The 23,101-nt window shown below is 53.3% G+C and overlaps 1 protein-coding gene across 1 annotated transcript in view; it reads left to right on the top strand.

Moving 5' to 3' along the window:
- The first annotated feature begins 350 nt into the window (after window positions 1–350).
- LOC122381511 (mucin-1-like) overlaps window positions 351–23,101 on the top strand; it is a 42,590-nt gene continuing 19,839 nt past the window's right edge. The window contains exons 1-2 of the mRNA XM_043365770.1: window positions 351–1,191; window positions 15,836–16,153. Of these exons, the coding sequence (XP_043221705.1) occupies window positions 779–1,191; window positions 15,836–16,153 (731 nt within the window). The 5' untranslated portion in view covers window positions 351–778. The remainder of the gene's footprint in view (window positions 1,192–15,835; window positions 16,154–23,101) is intronic.

Genomic DNA, 23,101 nt, shown 5'->3' with positions numbered 1-23,101 from the left:
TGTTTCCTCAGGAGCAGCCCGTTGTCATCATACGATCCCTTCTCCCTCTTCCGAGGACCGAGCGAACAGTCGCCCCTCAAGTAGGCGGTGAGTGCAGCGCACCCCTCCGATGTGACTGCCTTTCTGTGGCCTCTTCCACAGCAACGGGATCACCAACAGCGGCTAACGTTGAATAAACCCAATGCCTGCCTCTTCTCTTCTCGCCGCACGGTCCTACAACTAGCTTGCTACGCTCTTTTTCCCACCACTCCGCGACGTCGCTGCTGGGCGCTCTATAGATGACGCTGCGACTGCTGCGCAGCCCGACCGAGCCGCCGTATCGTGGGTACTCGGCCGGGCTTCGGCGTGGGTCACCGGCAGCGCACGACGGTGGGCCAGTCTGTCGGCTGCCGCTGCCGGGGGCGGCAGGCATTCTGAGTGGAGAATGGGTGTATACTGTTGGGGAGGGAGCACTCGCGGCGTGACGAGAGTGGGTGCGTGGATGGACGAGTTTTGGTTGGTGAAGTGTGAATTGTGTTGACATTAGACAAGCGCACGTTATTCTGTACAGTCACTAGAGTAGTGTATCGTGCAACCAGTAACTAGATAACGATCGGTGAGTGGCGGCCAGATCGTGACGTTCAGTGACAATCCGTGATTTATAAGTGACATTCGGTGATGATCGGTGAGCGCGCGGCGCCGTCCGGTGACCTGTGACCCTGCCGGCGGCCCGGTGACCCACGCGGCGTACATTGAGCGGTCCAGTCGGCCGGCGGTGCTCGCGCCGCCCTGCGCCACCATGCTATCGCTCCTTGTTCCCGGGGATGAGTGCGATTTCAATCAGAACTCTGTCAGCAATGGCCGGCTCAACTACCGTACCACAAACGCCCTAACGGCCTCCAACCACCTCACAGCGCCACATCATGACACCAAGCTCTCCCCCAACAACAACACCGTGTACGGACCGGCCACAAAGACACTGTCCGCGCTGGACAACCGGCCGGCGTCGCTCCCCGGCCCCGGTGTCGACTCCAGCGGCGATGACGCCGTCAGCGGCTCGCTGATGACGTCTCCGGCAGCCTATGATGACGCCTCTGACGAGCCGATGAGCCCGGCCGAGCGGCAGCCGCCCTCCCCGGTGACCCGACCGGCGGCGACCCGACGAGCCTCCAGCCTGGCGCCGCACCCGACCCGGTCCGGAAAACTCAAAAGGTCAGTTATTGCATCTGTAGGTCGGTATAGAACCTATCGGAGGGGATCCGACGAATCCCAATAATAGCTGTTTCGGGTTAGTTATTGCCATTCATTGTATCCGACGGTTACAAGTTGGAGTGTTTTTAAGACAATCTTGGACAAGTTCTTAAACTCTAAGCGATTGGTGACAGTTTTAGAAAGAAACGACTTCAAAACTCACGAGCAAATACAAATATGAGCATCATAAGTAATTCGGTTTACGGCATCGATTCGCATGGGATCGTCACAGTTCTAGTAAAACGACACTTGGGTATGACACCCATTCGGCTCTCATGTAATGATTCACTCAAGTGGAATTCAATGCAATATTTATCATTGTGTTGCCAACCATCTACTTCTGGCAAACGTGGCCAGTGTTGGCTTGCTGTGGCCAGCAACTGAACTGCCAAGACCAAGAACTGTTTATCGGGTCACCCATGCCACGGCACCCTCCACATGGATCGGTCCTCACGCGGCGGTGGCGGCCGAATCGTTGCAGCCATCGACCCGACCGTTGCACCGTTGATGACGTCAACGGAACTCCTAAGTTATACAGTGTGGCGGCAGCAGCTCAGAGAATACCTACCAACGCCACGGAATATTCCATGGAAGGTGCGAATCGATAGAAACAGCTCGTGCTCCGGATTTCATGGGCGGCCTGCGCCGTTCCAGTCCATAACTACAGCCGTGCTCAACAAATAAACACAGGCACAGCGTGGAAAAAGGAACGACGCCAGCGGGGCTAAAGCCAACAAGCATATCTTCCCCTAACTTCAACAGGGTGGTATCAATCCGCTTCCAACGGCGCCATGAGCCTCGTCGATCAGTAACTTCAGGCGGAAGGGAATACGGAGATAAGGGAGTTGGACGCGAAGGACACGTGAGAGATGATTCCAACCCTTTCGTGTGTCACGGTTAACGTGACTAGTGTCATGTGACGTGATCATGACGCATCGTGACGTGACCACGCCATCATAATTGGGGTGACAGTCGAGCTGAGCCAGAGGCTCCTCGGACCCGATAATTGCACTCCAAACAGCTCAGCAGCTACCATCCAAACCACATCGACAGATCATGACTGGGATGATACTAAATCCAGTGCGAGCCCCACACCATTTGAGGTCCCTTTGTCTGACTTCCTGAGAACGGTGTCGGTCTAGCTGAGGCTTCTCACGACATAGCACGAAGCCACGCATCGCGCCGAAAAACGCACCCCAGTGCGCCATTCTTGTGCAGTTTTTGCGCATCCTGTTTCACCGTTTCCCGGATGAAGCCGGACATTAAGTGGTCCAATCCTGTCCCGTCCAATACCGTCCTGATAACTACTACCAAGCGCCAGCACACCACGCGGAGCGCCGCTCAGGTCACAGGTTCGGTGGAACCATCGGTTCGGCGGCCGGCCCCGCCGTGTGTATCGTGCCGGGGTCGGAGCGCCGGAGCGCCGTCAGCCGACGCCGGATGATTTCCGGCCCCACCGTGTGGCCATTGTGCTCCCCGGGGGCGGACAATGGTTCCCGTGTGCCAGCGGCCACCGGGCGCCGCCCTGTCGGCCCGACACCCACCACCGCGCCATTGACAAGCTTCGATTGATATGGCGCGGATGAACGGTCGCGCGTTGGCGACCTTCAGGTCAGGTCAGCAACGTGGACGAGATGGGTCGTCGGCAGCGAGTGCCAGTGGGGTCGCTGGGTGACCCGTTACGCACGATGTGCCGTTTTGAGGGCAAACGACGCGGAAGAACGGTCGCGAGGCGCGGATAACCTTCTGCAGTCAGTTCAGGTCAGGTCAGGTCAGTGCCGCGGGCGGGCCATCGGCAACAGCGGGTGTCAGAATGCCCGGTGACCCGCTCCGCGCAGTATGTCGTACTCCGGGCAGGTAGTGGACTGTCCTGTCGTGTCCCCTCTGGCCGACGTACTAACGACATTGGCACCGTCCCGTTTGGCAGCTCGCGGTGAGGGCACAGTGAGGGAGTGGGCCGACAGATGTGTCACGGACGCTGGACTGTGATGTTCGGTGATTCATCCATCCCCTGTTCAAAGAAGGACCACCAACACAACACTGGCATGGCGTCGTAAGCCGGACGGCGCATCTGAGAAACGTCACGATAAACACAGCTACCCTTTGTCTGGATTTATAAATCAATCTTAAATTAGCCCGAATTACGAGCGAACGAATACGTCAACCGCGAAGGAAATGTTCAGAATGGAGGGGTGGGCGGAAAGTTCGCAAAGCTGCGAGCCCATACAGAGTAGTTTGAGAACAAAGATTCTACAGAACTGAAGCAAAACACCGCTGTGATGTCTCGCGGTAATCGAGCGTGACCGCTGATCGTTCCGTCGAGGAACGACTTCCGCTGGGGAGATAACAACCTCTGACATCATCAGCGACCTTAGTAGACGGTATAACGGTTAACAACACTGCCGTTTGGGACCCGGCTGTATTCAGCTAGGTATATGCGGCTACCCGCGCCATCTCTTCACTGGTCAACATCCCACCAAAATGCAAACCAGGGAAGTTCAACATTAGGATACCATCTCGATGGACGATGGGCTCCATGGTCTATCATCAGAGTACCGAAAGAGGTCAATAGAAGAACCACATCACTCTCCTTGTGGGATACACTCCCCTCCGGCGGCTTATTAGACCAATTCCTAATGGGATCCGCCACCGCACGCGGGAGCCAGTGACCGCTCCGGACCGCGGTCTGCGGCTCCCCCGCCGCAGCGCATGTGTAATCAGCTAACCAGATTAGACGTCAGATGCCCGCCCTCCGCCCGCACTGCGGCGGCCCACTGCAGGTGGGTCATCGGCGGGTGGATACTCCGTCAGAGGTGCGTATACGTATACGCAGTGCACAGGACGAGAAACAGACAGACGGGTGTCTGATCCGATGGTGATCGAGTGCCGCTTGCTACACCCGTGCCACGCGCTTAGTGAGCTGCATTACTTACCTTAGTGTCAACTTGTTCATCTGTGCAAGGGTTTGCAACGTTCAGGCGAGAAAGCTCGCCGATTATCATCGAGCCAATGTCCCGTCATGTAATTCTATAAAATTATGAAACATTGTCTCTGGCCGCAACTCCGGCCAAGTAACATTACAAAAATCGCTAATATATGTACTCAGCAGCACTCTGCTTTATTTGTATGTTTATGGCGGACGACGCGACATGATTTGATTACTGCTCTTCAGACGACCCAACTGAAACATTCTCCTCACATCCACTCCAGCCATTATCTTCAAGGATCATCACAAGATCCGCGCGGCGCCCCACCCCCTCCACTCAGGGACGGTAACGGCCGGGCCACGTCACGGGTCGCGTCACGGCCGTGGTGCCGGTAGATAACGGACGAGGGCCCTCGTCACGACAGGACAATGAGCCGCACTGTGAGACAGCGCCGGGTATCACGGTCAGACAGTGTTGGCCTGTTTGAATGTCCGGCTACGATGTGTCACGGCGGTAGAGCGGGGTGCTGCCAAGTCGTGCAGTGACCGGGCGTCACGGTAACGCAATGTTAAAATTAGTGATGTCAATTACAGAAAATCGGAATACCGATACCAAACCCAATACCAACCAAAACCGTGAGGAAATACCGAAACCGAACCAACCAAGGAACATGAGGCAAATACCAAATTTATACCAATTTATCAGCCTCTTATATATTGGTGAGGGTTCATAATACCAACAAAATACCAAATAAAGGAGGATTGAAATACCAAATACCAAATTGGTATCGGTTTGTTATCGGTATACCAAAATGTTAGTATCCGATTGACATCTCTAGTTAAAATGCAGGGTCATGTATAACGGTCCGATGGTCCTTGGTATCACATTGGTATAATTGAGTCATCATCACTGTATGGCCGTCAGGTGGATTGGATCTGTTGGGACCCCATCTCACTGTCCGCTAACCGAGCGGCAGGTATCACGGCGGTACTGTAGAGCCCTGTCTGTCCGTCCGGTTGCCAGATATTATGGAGACATTGGAGTGTTGCCAGACGGTAAATTAGGTCGTTAGTCAAGGTAGCGTATGTGGGCCTGCCAAGCGCCCTGATAAAGCCTCCTCATGACGCATTTCAGTCAAATGTAAATAGAGATATTCTAGGACTGATGCGCCTACCATGCTTCATGTAAGAAAATTTTAACGTCATATTTATTTCGTGATAAAATACGGAGAAAAATTATTTTTTCATGCGTTGCTAAGCACGCAAAAAAACATCTCCTTTTAGACAGGGAAAGTAATTAATTATCCAACATGCCACCCTTTGCTCAAAGTAAATAATAAAACCGCATCTTCATAATCATGAAATATAAAGAAATTGTCGGGAGAGATCTGACTTGTGTGTCAATCCGTCACGCTTGGAGCCGTCACTATTGAACAGTCAGTCACCACATTAGCACCTTACCACTGACACATTCCCACGCCCCGAAAATTCCTCCGAGGAGGGATCAATCTGACCACGGGCAGCGGCACGCGGTGTTCAGGGGCATTAGCCGGTCCCCGACCCATGAATGACCGAACAGCACCGCGGCGCCGCGGCGGTGGAGGTAGCGATTCATCACTGGAGTGCACGCACGGTCAACACGCACCCCAAAGCGCTCGGGGCACATCGACTGCTCCGCGGGGAAGGGGGTGGCGGAAATCAGTGCCGTGACCGGACAAGCGGAGTGCCTTAGTAGGGCTCCATTGGATGATGAATGGTCGATAGTAGCATGATTGAGATGGGAGCGGTCCTGGAAGAAATGTGACAGAGACGAGCGAGGGCAGCTGCAGTGCAGAGCGATGGAGTTCCCACATTGTTGCTGCGTGTCGATTCAGTGTGTGAAGGTAATACCAAGGCGATAAAAATTGGGCACAGGGCCAATCTCGCCAAGTAAACTCAATTTTGGGGTAGTTTTTTTGTAGTAACGTAATGGGGTAGTTTGGTAGTTTACCACAAATTGAGTTTACCACAATCTGGTGAAATTGGGCCCAGGAGGCGTCACGAGGAATCGGCGTAGGCCTGCTGACGCCACGGTGTGAACACTTTCGGGAGTTAAAAAAGCATTTATGAAATAGTATAAGACATAGAAATCAAAGAGCTCCCGAATCTTACGAAAGAATCCTAACACAATATATTTATTCAAGATGTTTCCTCAGAACAGGTGCACTATTCACATCATGACGTGACGTCACCGAAACCGAACACGTTACCGGTATGCTAGTGACTCCGGCCTGCAGGGCTTTTCTGTGACACTTCAGTCTTCAGCTCTCATACTCGAGCTGAGCTGCCGCAGCTCAGGTTAGAGCTCCACAGGTGAAGTGTCTGGAGAGAAGGGAGGAGTGTCCAAGGAGAAGGGAGCGACCTCAGGCCTCTGGCGCCGCGGGCCAGTGTCGAGGGTGGAGTCCACCACATTTAGAGAGCCCACTATGAGTCTGAACGAGTCACGAATGTATGCCGTCTGTGCATGTCGAGCCACTGTTTACCTTCACAGTCAGTCTGAGACGTCGGCGTCCCTGAACAGATGAACTGGACGTGTGGCATATCGCTCCGTGTACGGGAACTGAATGGAAACTGCGCCAAAATTAAGAGTGTTTATAGAGAGGAGGGAGAAGGGGGAAAGAATGAAGGGAGAGAGGGAGAGGGATGGGGAGGGGAGGGGAGATGGAGAGGAGAGGGAAAGATGAAAGGACGTGAGAGGATGTGAGAGGAAAGAGAGAAATGGAGACAGGTATATTTGCAAAACAGCTATTTTGCATGAATATTTTAGCCAAGTAACTTAATAATGAAGATGAAAATCTGCTCCATCTACTGCATATCGGACATCCGCCGGCACATTACAGCAAGTTCACACCTTCAGTTAGGTATCGATTGAACTGACAATTTACGCTGGCGAGAGGCGTCACGTAACGGTGACAAATGGATGGATCCACTGCACGTACGATCAACGACTCATCACCTTCCGCAACGACCTCAAGCAGTTGTACGTTTCGGCTCCAGTCCAATATTTGGACCCCAGCTTTAGCCATAAAACCATGATTGGGCGTGCGTGAAATTTGCACCGTAAATTTGCCTACCCGCGGAAGGAAATGACACAAATTTGAAATCCCCCTCCGAGGCCCGAGCTAAAACTGGACGAAAATGTCTCGCACCGTCCCCAATTGCAATGCGGCATGTAGGCGGCATGTCAGCATTCGCTATGACTAAATCCATCCCCTGCTGTTTTTCGACAAACGATTTATAGCGGTGTGCCACCAACCACAAAATGAATTTTTTCACATCCCTCTCACTATCGCGCGGCCACTACCGTTCCCGTTCGGATTTTTGAGACAAAACTTCAAACTTCAACAGCGGACAGCGGATTCAGATTAGCATGCAAAAATATAGAAATTGAAATCCCTTTCGGGAGTACGTTACCCATGCGCAGACGTCCCGGTCGCCCTTCCTCCAGCCTCCAGCTGTCGGTATCGGCCTTCGAAGAACACGGAACGTAGGAACTTCAGTTTGACACAGGAATCGGAATCGAACTATTCAGCACTCGACTTGCACTAGTTGGCGATTGACGAGCACCGCGCGTTGCTGTCGCCGCGACGGCCGTGACCACGAGCCACATTGACATGGCCCGTCCGAATCCCGACCACAGTCCACACACTGACTGACACCAGCACAACGCTGACCGTCGCCGCCAAAATCGAAAATGATCACCTTTACGCACCTCACTTCAACACTTTAGCCACATCAAACACTCGGAAATACCCGGAAAACAGACAGAAACCCACCACAACCACGTGGGAGCTCTCCCATCACAACACACATCAGCTGACTGCCGCCCGGCTTCTGCTGTGTGCGCGCCCGAGGCGCTGAATGGCTGAGCGGTCGTCTCGTCTCGGGTAACGACACCGCTGGGGGAGGGAGGGGGAGGGGTTGCTAGGAAGGGGGCAGGGTGGAGACGGCATCCTAAAGCCGGTGGCGGTGCAAATCACAGGATTACATTACAATAAACAATTAGCATGCAGGACATTGCAGGTTTTGACTGTAAGTGTAGGGTGACCCGTGGCCGTTCAAAGCATAACATAGGAAAGTCAGTAGGTAGGGTAGCTTGCAAAGGCCACGATTGTCTTTAGAGGACTTGCAGGCCTGCAGCCATAGGCTAAAAACGGCATTTGTTTTGTATACAAATGAAAACTATTTGTCTCTATGTTTCGTCGCCGAGCTTAGGTATATTGAGTTAACTGACAGTCGCTCACCGCCCTCCCGAAAAAAATGATATTTAGGTATTATTACTCCAAAATATTAACTATGGTACGAATACATGAGCAGAGAAGTTTCATGACAGTACTCCTGCACTTCCCCATGTTCAACGCGGCACCACTAACAGTCGGCTGCAGGAGCGATGCTCGATCCTACGCACACTGGCGGATCCAGGGGGGGCCACGGGGGCCATGTCCCCCCCCCCAAAGGCCTAAAGTGGCCGGTTTGGCCCCCCCAAAACGTCCGAAAAAAATGCTAAGAAAATATACCTTGATGGAGGTTTTTAGCCACTTGGTGAAGTAAAGCTTTCCACAGCATAATATGGAAGCAATATGGTAGCAGTGAGGGTCAGTCAAAAGTTGCGCGAGAGGAGTCGACCTTAAAAAAAGACTGTTGTTGGCACGTGTTTATGGCGCGGCAGCTGGTAGTTGGCGGTGTTTCGCGTGGTGTGGCATCACTGGCCGATCCAGGGGGGGGGGGGGCACGGGAGCCTGAGGTGCCCCTGACAGGTCCATGGTGCCCTTGCTAGGCCTGTGGTGCCCCTGGACCCTGGCAGGCCTGTGGTGGCTCTGGCGGGCTTAGGGTGCCCCCTGCTAGGCTGCTAATGCCCCTGGGACCTGACAGGACTGCGGTGCCCCTGACAAGCCTAAAGCGCCCCCAACAGGCCCGTGATGTCCCCGACAGGCCCAAGGTGCCCCTGTGTGATGCCGTGATGCCTGCGAGGCCGGCAGGGCCCCTGGCAGGACCATGGTGCCCCTGCGAGGCCGGTGGTGCCAATGGCAGGTCTCTGGTGTCCCTGACAGACCTGGGGTGCCCCTGACAAGCCTGTGGGCCCCTCACAGGCCCGTGGTGCCCTTGCTAGGCCTGTGGTGCCCCTGGCGGGCTGGTGGTGCCCCTGCTAGGCCGGTGGTGCCCCTGACAGGCACCACCCGGGCACCAAGGGGGGTCATGACCCATGTGGCCCCCCTTGGATCTGCCACTGATACATAATATATTGATTTGTAAAGGCTAGACCGGTGGTGCCCCTGGCAGGCCTGTGGTGCCCCTGCTAGGCCCCTGGTGCCCCTGGGCCCTGACAGGACTGTGGTGCCCCTGCTAGGCCTCTGGTGCCCCTGCAAGGCCGGTGGTGCCCCTGTAAGGCCTGTGGTACCCCTGCTAGGCCTCTGGTGCCCCTAACAGGCCCATGGTGCCCCTGCGAGGCCGGTGGTGCCCCTGGCAGGTCTCTGGTGTCCCTGACAGACCTGGGGTGTCCCTGACAAGCCTGTGGGACCCGTCACAGGCCCGTGGTGCCCTTGCTAGGCCTGTGGTGCCCCTGGCGGGCTGGTGGTGCTCCTGCTAGGCCGGTGGTGCCCCTGCTTGGCCGGTGGTGCCCCCGGGCACCAAGGGGGGTCATGACCCATGTGGCCCCCCTTGTATCTGCCACTGATACATAATATATTGATTTGTAAAGGCGTTATGGCTTATGCAATATGCAATTGCAGGCACTTGGTATCCCTCACTTATCCCTCATTGGGGGCTCTGGCGGGCTCCTGAGGGCCCACGTCTATCTCCATTCTCCGGGAGCCCTAGACGGGCTCCTTTGGGTCCTTTCAGTCCACTACAGCATAAGAGGTCTCCACGCAAGTCCTATACATCTGAGGGCGTACCCTGACGTCTGAGGTACCCAACTGCAGCTCCAATGGTGTCTTACACTGGCGGATCCAGGGAGGGGGCATTTAGGGCCATGCCCCTTTCCCAGAGGCCTAAAGTGGCCCGTTTGCCCCTCCCCCAAACGATAATGAAACATAGTTCAATCAGTGCGTGGCCCAGGAGCCGAGTTAGACTGGGGGTGTTTTACCACCTCCCGGCCCGCAAAGGGACCCAAGAACTGACTCGAAGCGGGTTAACTGGTCGACAAAAGCAATGGTAAGTGTTCACAAAGTAATATAAAGGCATGGGTCGGGTGGACTACCATTTATATATTTTTCTTTTTAGTTAAAAAAATTAATAGTGTCAGAGCTGTGACGAAAAATAAGTGGCCTAAATCCGATGAGAAAACAGGATTTGGGGGTACCCTAGGTTTGGCTCCGCATGAGTTGGCCCCCCCCCCCCAAAACGCAAGCCTGGATCCGCCAGTGCCTACGCATTGCTAAGTAAGTGTACGGCCAGTGGCGTGGCGTACCCCTTGCGTGGCCTGCAGCGTTCGTTGAGCGTCCGTCCCGGTTGAGGGGGAGCGCGGTACCTGTGAAATGTGAGCAGGGTCGGAGTGCAGCGGCTGCACCTGTGGGGATTCAGTTAGGGACCGACATCGACTGGAGGGAGCGGACTGCAGTGGAGCAGGGCGGTGGCAATAGAGCTCATCGATTTAGTTAACTAGCTACGACTGTCGACCTACGTAGAAGGAAAGTAAGGTCATTTCAGAGTCAACCATGATTTACTTGGAGCCAAAAGGCCACTAACACGGGCCAGCCGACCATTGGGCCCACTGCCCAGCTTATCGCGTTTTTTACATTCACGTTCAGTCCTGGTCCCCGCAGCCAATTTCCTAACACAGCTGACACCATCGAGCGCGATCTGTCGAGCGATAGATAGACGCAAGCTTCGTCTTCCCCTCTTATCTTGCCAGCCTTCCCCTCACTTCACCAGGTTTCCCTCTCACTTTATCACGAACTTACCAGGCCAAGCTCATCAGGGCTGGGCTCTCAGAGTTCAGCTCACCAGTTTCAGAGTTTGTCTCTCACCTCTTCACGCATCTCCCATGCCGGTTGACGAGCTCAGTCCACAGACAGTGAGTTGGAGTGAGTGAGTGAGTGAGTGAGTGAGTGAGTGAGTGAGTGAGTGAGTGAGAGAGAGAGTGAGGATAGGAGTGCAGAGCGCGGAGCGCCGGCTCCTCAGGTGGGTCTGCGGGCCGGTGGGGGGGGGGGGGGCTAGGTGCCGGGAGAGGGGGCACGGTGAGGAGGAGTAGCTATCGATTTCTGCAGCCCACGCCGTGCCTCGGGCGGCACGCGCCATTAAACCTTAATCTGGCCGTTTAACATGCGTCAGTACGGTGGTGACCGGGTGCTGACTCAGCAGGGACCCTCCCCGGTCCTCAGTCCCGCTGTCTCCGTCTGCAGTCTTCCTCCGTCTATCCCGGAGTCTTTGGTAGCTGAGTTAGATCAATCAGCGTTCAACAGGCGCCAGGGCGAAACACCTGTGAGCTCCGCCAGGCCACTCTCAAGGCACGGCCAGAGACAGCAGCGCGGCCAACAAGATCAGCAATGGTTTCTGTTAGTTTGAAATTTAGCTTTCCTATCCATTTTTTACCTCGCAAGTTGTGTGTGGGATGACGATGCTGTAAAAAAGCAATGCATGTGCTATAGACGGCAGGCATTATGCTGAACTTATCTTGGGATGACGTCATCGAGCCGAGTGTCCTTATGGCCTAATTACTTATCCGAATGCATAATGCATAGTCATTCCTATGTACATGAAGCCGCAATGATCAGATGTAAAGCTTGGCGGTCAGAGGCGGATCCAGCTCAGAGTTTGGGGGGGGGGCAAACCATAACAATTTATCGATTCTTTCCATGCATCGTCCATAGGCGTAATGTTAAAATTATGCCGTTTGGGGGGGGGGGGGCAAATGCCCATTTTGCCCCCCCCCCCCCCTGGATCCGCTACTGTTGGCGGTGTTTGATTGATTATTTCCGCTGCAATAATGTCACGTTTACTGAATATGGCCTGTAGTGCAGCCGGCGACCGGACAGCGGTGACCTGCACCGAGCCTCGACACCGAGAGCCCGCTCCAGCAATGTCACTCGGCTCGTTAAATGTCATTTAAATGGCCGGATATTTGGACACGACTGCCGCTGTGACGTCATGCTGCCATGGCAACGTCATCACACACAGCTTTGTGCCGCCGACGGACGGAGCGGCGACGGTCCCGAGGGCCCAGCCGGAGCTCGGGTCCATTTGCGGTCAGAAATCATGGGCAGGTTATCTAATAAAAGTATATTATATTTTCTTAGTAAAATCCTGTTGCATCTGAGGTTCTACATTTAGCACATTTTTGTTTGGTTAAATTATAATTATATTACTGTTGACGTTAGTCACGTTGAGGCTCAAAGCTGAAGACGGCGAGGGCCGGCCGGCAGAGGACTCGGGCGGCTGCGGTGGCTTGACTCACACCGGTCGTATACACCTCGCACTCGCACTCGAGTCGTAGGATATACCATTCCAACAAAACTGTGTTTACCTACACCTGGTCTGTTTAGGAAAGTGGAAGAAAAACTGCGAAACACGAAAATGACGGGCTTACGCGCCCAAACAAACACGAAAATGTTGACAGCGACGCTAGAACGACACAAATAGCATCATAAATCTCATGAAACAGATACAACAAAGATGGTAGCCACAAAAACATTTTTGCGAGGTGTCACAGCTCACGACTAAATGACTATTTAGTCGTGAGTCGTGACGCCTCGCAAAACTTCACTGATGATCTTTATTTTACCGCGCTCCTGTGTATTTCTGTCCCTCTCCGTGACTATGCTCGTGGCAATGTTCGTGATCCTTCCCGTGACCTCCCTCTATCCGTCCGTGACCCTGCCACTGGTAGAGGTATAGCCACGGTCAAACAAGTCGTGACCTGGCCTCGTTTGGGTCAACAGGGACCTCTCTGCAGATCAATATTCACGTGACAGTGTCCGTCATTGGGCTATTACATAAAAGCCGCCGTCCCGATGTTGACGGCTGAATTTTTCCTCTTAAATATCAATAAACTACATACTAAAAAGTATTTAACTTATTGTATTGAGCATAATTGAGCTAACTTTTGTTTTAGTGATATGCATAGCAATGCGGTAGGTATAGTCATCAGAATATTACAAAATATCCGGGGTTATAAAAGCGTTTGTTTTGTAATCGTTTCACTTTAATTTAGTTAAACTTCTTTCCCGCGGAGCAAACTGTGATATTGGTTGATTCCATAGGTATCCGTAAATAGGAGTTACGGCACTTAATGAGAATTGGCCCAGGAGAGGCGCGAACGAATGCCGATGGATCTCAGGAGCCTGGCTCGCCTTTCAACGTGCCTCAGTCACTTCACTACCCCCACCACACTTTAGCCAGCGGCATCTGCTCAGTTTTATCAATGCGCTGCAATCGAATTAACACCGCAGCGCTGCGCTCGCTCAACCGTAACACACTTCAACAAACAACCCCCCTCCCCTCAAACACCCTTTCAGGGTCATCCAAGGCCAGCTGTCGCGTCCCGCTCGCGGCTCGCGGCCGGCTGTTGTTATGACATGTCGGCCGGCGGGCGGTCTGAACTCTGCAGAATCGATACCCTCGGCTTCGGTCGCTGCATCGATCGCGAGAACGCTCAACAAGCCAAGTGCGAAGTGGCGGCCACGGGGCTCACAAGTGTGCCGCTCAGCGGTCGTCGATTGACTGCCCCTCGAGCACGTGCAGACGCGGCTGCACTGCGAGGGAGAGCTTTTTGATGAGGTTGCCTGATTCGCACGTGCGGGGAATCGGATAATTAAGCCGAGATCAAACCCAAAATTGCGATTTTTAGCGGGGTATCTAGTTTATTTCCTTATGCTTCCTTATGTTTGTACGTTTCTGGCCTACCTCATGCCTTGGATAGGTATAAAAATGTAGAAATACTCACTTTTTTTGCGTATTTAAAAGAAGCAAAATAAAAGACACTGAAAAGAGACATCCCGCCGGGATAAATGTAACACAAACCACGCTAGATGTGTAGTGACGTTGCACACACTCTGCGGCTCTGTCGTTACCTCAGTCAATTACCGGCCATAACCCGCGGTCTCTGACACGAGGTTTGTGACCTGCTGCGGTCTCCCGGGGCGATGACTGGCCGCCCGAGTACAGGATGAACCGCTGACCTTTGAGTACCGCTCTAGAGTAACTGACCCGCGCGGTCAGCTGCGGCTTCCGCACCTGAAGCTGCGGCAACGGTCTGCGGTTAGACGGGTGAGTATGTGAGCAGGTAAGCTGGGCCAATCTACCAGCTCAGAAATATTGATTCGAGCCTACGGGTGTGTCGAGTGTTCACTGCAGTATCCAAAAGGTCGCTTCTCAAGTGCCTGAGGCGATAGGCGCACAGTGCGGCCGAGGTAACTCATAGTCGGTATATGCAGTCAGAGATCTACCAGTAATGAAGCCGGGGTTTCTCGCTGTAACTTAACCGTGTCCAGTTGGGTACGTGAGTTCAAGTTTGCAGATATATCACTCTCCACTGTCACTTGTATCATTTCTAGACTTCAGTTACATAAGTCAAAGTTAGCAGCTACATTAGTTTGAGACTCGAGCTACGGGAACCAGCTGCTGGGCAGCTTCTGTCAGTTCATCAGTCGGGAAAGCGCAGCACTCTCCCCGGAGATGGACCGGTGATGGACCGCCGAGGTGATCCGGGGCAGGTGGCAGCGGAGGGTCGTGGAGTTCGACCAGAGGGTGGCTCCCTCACCTCTGACCCCAGCCCTCTGCGAGCCACCGCCACCGGAAGGAGCCATTTCCGGTGGTCGGCCGCAGACACCCGACCCGCGATCGGACCCAATCAGACCCGAGCGGATCAGGATGATACATTGATCAGCTGGGAGACCATAAAATAATGCCCAGATGGCGCGCCGAAGGGGAGGAGTTTATCCTGCTGATATTTTGTTCTGAAATTAAATTTCAAGGTGTGCGTTTGATTAAGATATAGTTCGATGCCTATGTTATTTATCAAATTCATTTTCTGCATTATTATATCATCTTATTATCGGTAATGCATTTAAATGCAACGTTTCCGTAACAGGTTGGTCGGCTTTTGTGCCGATACGACTCACAAGACATGTAAAACGTGTGGTGCACACAGATTTATTATTTCAACTGGTGTCATTGAATATCATGGTCCACGCACTGTATGAGCCATTGATGAACACGGCTCACTCAATGCCATGTCCAGCGTAGTTTTTGCTGTCGTATAAAAAGTAAGCGCCTGGAGAGCGCACCAACTTTTTGCTCGGGAGATGGATCAATGGCAGTAACCTGTTCTATCCTTAGCTCTCTATCGAACGCCCATGGATTTATCGTCAAGGGCTTTCTTTTACTAGTTCAATAAGTCATTGAGTGCTTAAGGGCGTTATTCGTCGCTCGCATGGTATAGGTAAATGAAAAGTAACCGAATGTCAATCATCTAGTGAAGTATTGATTCACTTGAGCAGGCATTTGCGTCACGCATGCAGTTTTGTCATTTGTGTATTTGCATCTCGTGTTTTGATGTTTTTCTGCAGTCTGCACAGCAGTTTGATCTTGCACGGTATAATATCTGATTCAAAGTGCGCCGTCCAGTGCTATCCATCTTCCCAATCCTGTTTGGCCGCACATCACCTAGATGTTCCTGACCGTGTGCTGTATCTTTCCCAGGGTGTCATTCGGCAGCAGCAAGGGCTCCATGGTGGAGACACTCATATACGACTGTGAGCCGCGTCCCTCTGCTGCCCCGTGGGACAGCACGAGGCAGACCGGGCAAAGGAGACCGCCGTCAGTGCGGCACACCATCTGCTTCGGCCCCTCCACGGCGGGGAGCCCGGCACCTCCGGTCCTGGGAGCGGCCGCCCGCACCCTGCCGGCGACACGGACCAACGGGACCGCGGGGCGGACCAACGGCACCGCGGGGCGGACCACCGGGACCCCGGTCCGGCCCATGTCCGAACCTCCCAGACTCATCTCCGCCCACTCACGGTGAGTAAAAATGAGCAGGGGATATGTGTCAGTCCCAGCGGAGTAATTGAATGACTTTGATTTATGACCGGTGCTTTTTCATCATCGCTTTCTTATTGAATCTATGCTACTTAGCAGCTGTCACGCTCTCTTCGCGAGCTTGATAATCACAAATAGTTACCCCATCACGCCATATCACCATCATCAAAACGCTGACGTCACGCTCCTCTCCAGCGCTCAGCACGGCGGCACATTAGCTAATGAGTTCGGTCGTTAGCGGTCAGTGGACTGGCCGGCCGCGCGCTCCTGGGCAGAGGTCCGTCGCCCTGAATCCCGGTTCGTCGTGATGCAGCGGGTCACGACCCGTTGTGCGGTCGGGGCGGTGCGCCAAATTGGTGACACGCCCGCCGCGGTCCCGCTCGGGCGCCGCACGACCACCGTACGGTCGTGTCCGACGGTCCATGGTCTTCGGTCGGTGGTCTCCGAGGTCCATCTGCGGTTTTTGTGTCGCACGTGGCTCCCTGGTTCCGGTCTGCGGTCTAAAGATCTGATGCCCATGCGGCTCCTCTTTTCTTTCATCTCCGCTTCTGTGACGGTATGCGAGCCTGCGACCGCCATATGGTCTGCTAACGTCGACATGATTCTCCCCAGCCAGCCACCTGTTACAAATCCTCCACGAACAGCCCGCCTCGGCACTCCCCAGAGCTCGATCAAATTAGACCACAGGTCGTTGGATCGAACCTCAGATTTCACGGATCACGGATTTCATGATCGGTGATGAAACCGCGATGGAGCGCCTGCACGCGCCGGGAATTGGAAGACTGCTCGATATGACTCGGCATCAGGAGTGGGCCGGCTGGTAAATTATTGCCGCCACTGATATTGATCGAGCCGCACTGCAGGACGGGGCTGAGGCTGCGCGCCACGCACCTCAGCGCGCCTGTCGTCTCTGTCACGGGGCGCGTGTCAGGGGGTGGTGACAGGTCACGCTACAAATGACAGGTCGAACTTGCGTCAGTTGACTGGACGGAACGGGGTGGAGCTGGAATGAGAGACTATCTGAGGTCATTATGGGGATGTTAGGGACCGTTCCAATTTTACTCAGTGGTCACCACGGTAGCTATGGTCGTCATTTTCGAAATCACCCCGGATGGGCAAAAACAGCCGGATGTCATTGTGTTGTAAAATACCTTCATAACAACTCTTTTCAATCACTCTTGATAACTCAATCGGCACAACAATCAGCTCTCCTGTCCACGGAATGAGTCACTGACCGATCTCTTCTGACCAACATACCCGGCGAGTTTGTGCCAGCTGTCATACGCCAGCTGATCTCCGCTGTAAGATGTCCTCGTGCCGGTCCGACAGCACTCAGAGCGTGAGTCGGAGCTCAGCGCGGCTCAGCTGCCAGCTGCCGGCCCCTGCTGCCGGTGTGGTGTCTCCGTATTTCGTTAACGACTAATCCACCGTTGTTAGTAGGTACCGTCTTCATACCTTAATCGGAACTGGTCTGGGCGGCTCCGGATGACCGCTCCACCCTGGGCTGGACCAGGCCGGACCAGAGTGGACCGGGTCGGACCGGACCGGGGTGGTGGGCCTGGTCCGCCGGGGTGGGTCGGGGAGAGTGTCGCAGCCATGAGGTCACCCACCGTGCAGCAGCGGCAGCGCGCTCCGGCCTGGGCCTCCGCACCCCACGCCGGGGAGAGTCGCGGCAGACACGCCCGGCTGCTCCCCATCGTGACGCTGTCACGCTGCTCGTGACGACTCTCGTGACGACTCTCGTGACTGCTCTCGTAATGAGTCACTGTTGTAACGCTCTCGAAGGCCCTCTTGATGGCTTGTTACTTTTGAAACCAGAATGGATCTAATGCAGGACGAAATAAGTGCGACCAAGACCTTCTAGCCTGGTAGTGACCGCCTACTCGATGCATCTCCTAAACAGTAAAATTTTGAGACAACCCGAACTGGCTGACCCTCCCCATCCAACCCTTTACCGTCACTCCCTCCAGCCCCGCCTTTCCCACTCCTCTCCCCATCCAGACCATTCGACAGTTCCCCGCGGGGAACGGCCGCCGCTCGCTGATCGTCCCCGAGAGCTGGCCGCTCGTAATGTGTGTCGAGATAGACGGACCGTATATCACGGGCGACGGGCGCTGCGCCGACGGCGATGGGCGATGCTACGATGGGCGATGGGTGCTGCGCCGACGGCGATGGGCGATGAGACGATTGGCAATGGACGGCTCGATGATTCTGCGTCGTAGATGGGAGTTAGGGAAGGAAGAGGACGGGAGAGGAGAGATGACTTTCCTGAGCAGATAATTTGCGATTGGAACTGGGCATCGGACAAACATTAGGTCGAAACTTTCGTTTCGTACCCTAAAGGTGAATATTTTTCCCAGGATTGCACCAAAACTTCATCTCATGACCAGATTTAGAGGTTACCAGAGGTACTGGTGCATGCACATCGATACAAATAGCTGTTGATCTAAACTTGGCACAGGTGATGAGGTCTGGATGACCTGCCTCGACCCCTTTCAAATTTACCCTGCCGACATCTGAGCTGCTCCGGTTATGGCTCCGCCGCAGGGATTTCAGCCTGACTTGCCGGGTCCGGCTGCCGGTTTCGTCGGTTATCCCTCGAGCTCCCCCCCCCCCCCCCACTCGTCCTAAAGTCGAGCCGACCACCGCCGACGGCTTCTCTGTTCTAGTAAGCTGTCAGTGGCCGCTGGAGGGGTCAGCGGGGGGGGGGGGGGCATCGACCGGCGGCCACAGCCGTTCGGCGCCGCGCTGACTGGAGCAGAGCCCGCACATGACCCGGGGTCGGTGCATCGGGTGCCACTGGTGAAATCGCCATCGATCGCGCAAGGAAAGCTATGGGTGATTGGCGAAGTTCCCTTGCCGTTTTAGTTAGCACATTCATTTTACCGCAGCTGACGGTGTGGGATTTATGATGCAGGAAAAGATAAATCGTTATCGTGACGCAACAAAGCGCGTTGTTAATTGGTAATAAATCGTAATATGTTTATATTTATTCATTTAATAATCAATTTATTATGAAGGTTAATTAAATGATTAGGCTTATATCCATTTTTTTCGTCTGTCCACCGAGCCCGTGGTTTATGTGTAGATACTCGATTTTGGTAGTAAATTAAAAGCATGACCGTCTCGTGCTCTTACAATCTCAGTTCATGACAACATCGGGCGAAAGACAGTCTCAGATTTTAAGTTTCAACATCCTATTTCACTCCTTTCAGTTCGTGCCTTATTTGAAATCCATTCCCTTCCATTTTCGTCTAATCTTAGCAACACTATCTCTTCTATCTCCTTTCACTCCACCCATCCGTTCTGTTCGTTCTCTTTCTGCGGAGTATTACCTCCAGTCCCACTGCTATCTCCGGCACCACATCTCGCGGCCCACTCTGACACGGTCTGCGATGACCAGCTCTCGCTGAGTGATGGAGCCGCTCTCCCTAGAGACAGGTGTCGCACCTCCTCCTCAGCTCTCTCTCTCTCTCTCTCTCTCTCTCTCTCTCTCTCTCTCTCTCTCTCTCTCTCTCTCACTCTTTCCCACACACCCTTCCTCCATAGGCCTCTCGCCATCTCGCTGACCAGTTGCTTCATTGAGTTGACCACCATTGACTATACATGACTGCATGCATGCATAGTAGGTACTAGATCATTACATCTTTCTGGCAGTGCACAACGGCATACGATGCATAGCCTTTTTAGATACCGTTAAATCTTTCCAAGCAAACAACGATCAGCAGAGTCAATCGAATCTAGCTTATCCCGAATCCCGAACTTTGCATTTTTGAGGCTCAAACTTGAGCCCCTAGCTCCTAGCCCCGAGCCCCTATGTCCCGATGCTTTGTCGGCCGGGCGGGCAGCCCGTCTCCCTCGAGGATCAATACGTAGCGCGCATATGTCGGGACGCCCTCAGATAGTGCGTGTGTGGGCGGACAGGAGACGTGCTCTGCGGTGTCAGAGTCTGATGACACGACACCAGGTGTGTGTCAGGGTCAGCTGACACAGGTGTCGGCGGTGACACCTGCCGAGGGCGGCGGGATAGTGTGACCTGAATGAGATGGTGGCATGTCAGGGGCGCAGCGGGTGACACAAAAAGCAGCTGTCGATGTGGTGATAGGTGTTGGGATCAGTGGGAATGGTGACAGTAAACGTAATAGCGAATTACGAAACATTAGGCAAACGAAAAATATTGCTCAAGTCCTTTATATTTGAGGCATGGGCAAACGCTTATCGGTATATGTAGTGGTCTATGCCTATTGATATTGCATTTTGAATCAACACTGTACCTACGTACTTACATAGCAGATGAAAGTGTAAGTGAAAGTGAAAGTGTAGATTCCTGTAAATAGGTAAACTATCGTTATCTACGAAATCTCCCATCGCTTGTCTCACAGATGATCTATATGATAATGACACAAGCCATTGACAGATCTGTCGGTCTCACACAAATGGCACACGCTCTGCACCGCCACAGCAGGATTTCAATACGGCTATGCTGCGATTCAGTGCAGCTCGGTCCTTCGAGCTCTGGCTGTTATCCCGCCCCCTAGGGTATCGTTACCGACCCAACGCTATCGCCATCCCCCTCCCCTCACCCTCTTCCCCAGCGGCCATCAGTGATTGAAAGAGTGATTATGCTATGGGTCCACTATCTGCTGAGGAGAGCTCGACTGTTAATGGATTCGGGGATAGGTTTAAAGCTTATAAGTTTTCATACCCATACATTACGCATATATTTCTGTGCGTGTGCCTAGCCTAGCGTCATCACAGGTATGCAGCAGGGCAAAAAGCAAGACAAATACATGCCCCACCTAGTGCTGAGCGGTCGACATGGGTCAATGCCGTAACAAAGCCACTAATGACTCGGCGTAGCGCGTTTCCTTCGTCAAACAGCCCGACAGCTGGACACAATTGTCACCTCCGTAATAGCTGTCCCGGTTGTCTGCACACAAAGTCCTGCGGCTACACACACAATAGTCGCTGTACATACAGCTCTAAATGTCGCATACGCCCCGTGACGCACAGGCCGTTCCCGTGTAGTCGCTTGGCGCCTTTGTCGGTATTGAGACGTGTAGGACTAGTGTATGCCAACTATGCGTTACATAGCGACGCCGAGTTGGTGCCAAAATGCGTTATTTATGAAGACGGTCTGATACGGAAATTAGGGTTATGGATAGCTGACGAAGTCGGCACGCTGATAGGTCAGCACACTTCCCGCTTCACATACCGTCGCCGATAACGGCAGACCGCATATTCCATTTTGAAATCGTTGCGAAGATTTACATAAATAAATGACATTCGATTACTGTGCAGTGTTTTTAATTTCCGCTTTTAGCATGGTAATGTCCATAAGCTATTCTCTTTTTAAATCAACTGTTTTTTACATATTTTACTTGCGTTTAGAAATCATTAAAAAATCAGCTATCGATTGACTTTAAAGCGAGGTTTAATGGGCTTTAATGAGCAACTTTCTCTCGGTTCAGTCGCCGCTCATATGTGAAGTTTTCGGCGACTGGCAGATAAAACTACAACATTTGCATTCCACCAGTGTGGCACAATTTTCTCTGAGTGGCACTCCTGTAATACGTGTCGCACTAAATCTGATAATAAAACTCCTGAATAGCTACCGTCGCCGTAGCATTTCCGCGTGGAATTGAACCGGGCGAGCCGGACGGCCGGGGGGCTCGGAAAGGACTGTCAAATGAGGGCTGGATCCCCTCCCCTCCCCCGGGCCTCCACTGGATGACAGCAGTGCAGCGACAGCAGAGCGGGCTGTCGCTTCATGCTCTGTCGCTCGGCTGCTCTGGACAAACAGCCGGTGCAGGGTGAGAGGACCGCGCCGCCGGCCTGTGATGCCGTGCCAGCGGGGAGCGGCAGTAGAAACCCGATGACGGTGGGCGTTGAAGCGTCCTGTCCCGGAAAAAAATGAAGGTCTTGCACCATTGGGTGATGTGGCAGGGTGTGAAGGAGAGATTCGTAAGCAGCGAGAGCGGGAGAAAGAGAAAAGAGATGAGAGCGAATGAGGTAGCCTAGAGGCCACGCCGATTGTGGATTGCTCTTGATCGTCAATACATACATACATACATACATACAAAGAAGAAATAAAGAGACAAAATAAATCAACGTGTTTTATCACCTCTTGCCATGCACACCTTCCTACATAAACTTATCTATCGATAGTTCAACGTCGCAACCATTTCCGCCATTCACCTTTCAGTCTATTGCGAATGGACAGAATGCCCTAACCATTTTATACTCTACATTCCGTTACCAGCCGCCGTCTGCTCGTTATCGCCCGAGCCCCGTCATACCATCCCGTCCGTTACCACCCGCGCTGTCCTGCCGATCTGCTGCTCAGTGTCCAGTCTGCACGGTCGGCCGCCCCCGGGCGATGACATCCATTGTTAGTGAGGAGGAGGGGAGCCTCGCGCGCCGCCCGGGCCAGTGACACGCGTGTGAGACCCTGGGACACAGAGCTGTCTGCGAACTGCCCCTCCAGGTCTGGCTCAAGGACCTACATATGTATGTACTCAATTACGGCTTTGTTTAAAGGGACCCTCCCACCTTCAAAAAAGTTAATGAATTGGCATGAAAATGATGTCGCTCGGTTCAGAAAGAGCAAAAACGAATATCTACCAAATTTCATCGAAAAATATTCACCGGTTTTCAAGATATTAGACTTTTACTTTTGTTTACTTTTTGGGATCTCCGCTGTTCCTAGCGACTTTATTTGAAAGTGCGGCATTTGTTGCGCGCAAAGCAGCATATACCACCGCGTGCTACAAAACGTTTTAGTCAAACATTTAACGGACGTTCGAAAGCCTGATGACGTCATCAGACTCCCGTAATGGTTAAGAGATAGGGACCACGCTGGTCCCACCCTGCAAGTAAAGGGAAGAAATTTCTTGAACACCATAAAGCTGCGGGGGTTGCGACCAGGAT

Source organism: Amphibalanus amphitrite, unplaced genomic scaffold (assembly GCF_019059575.1).
Source record: "Amphibalanus amphitrite isolate SeventyFive unplaced genomic scaffold, NRLGWU_Aamphi_draft 000121F_arrow, whole genome shotgun sequence".
NCBI classification, from domain to species: domain Eukaryota; kingdom Metazoa; phylum Arthropoda; class Thecostraca; order Balanomorpha; family Balanidae; genus Amphibalanus; species Amphibalanus amphitrite.
This window is presented reverse-complemented; position numbering and strand designations above follow the sequence as displayed.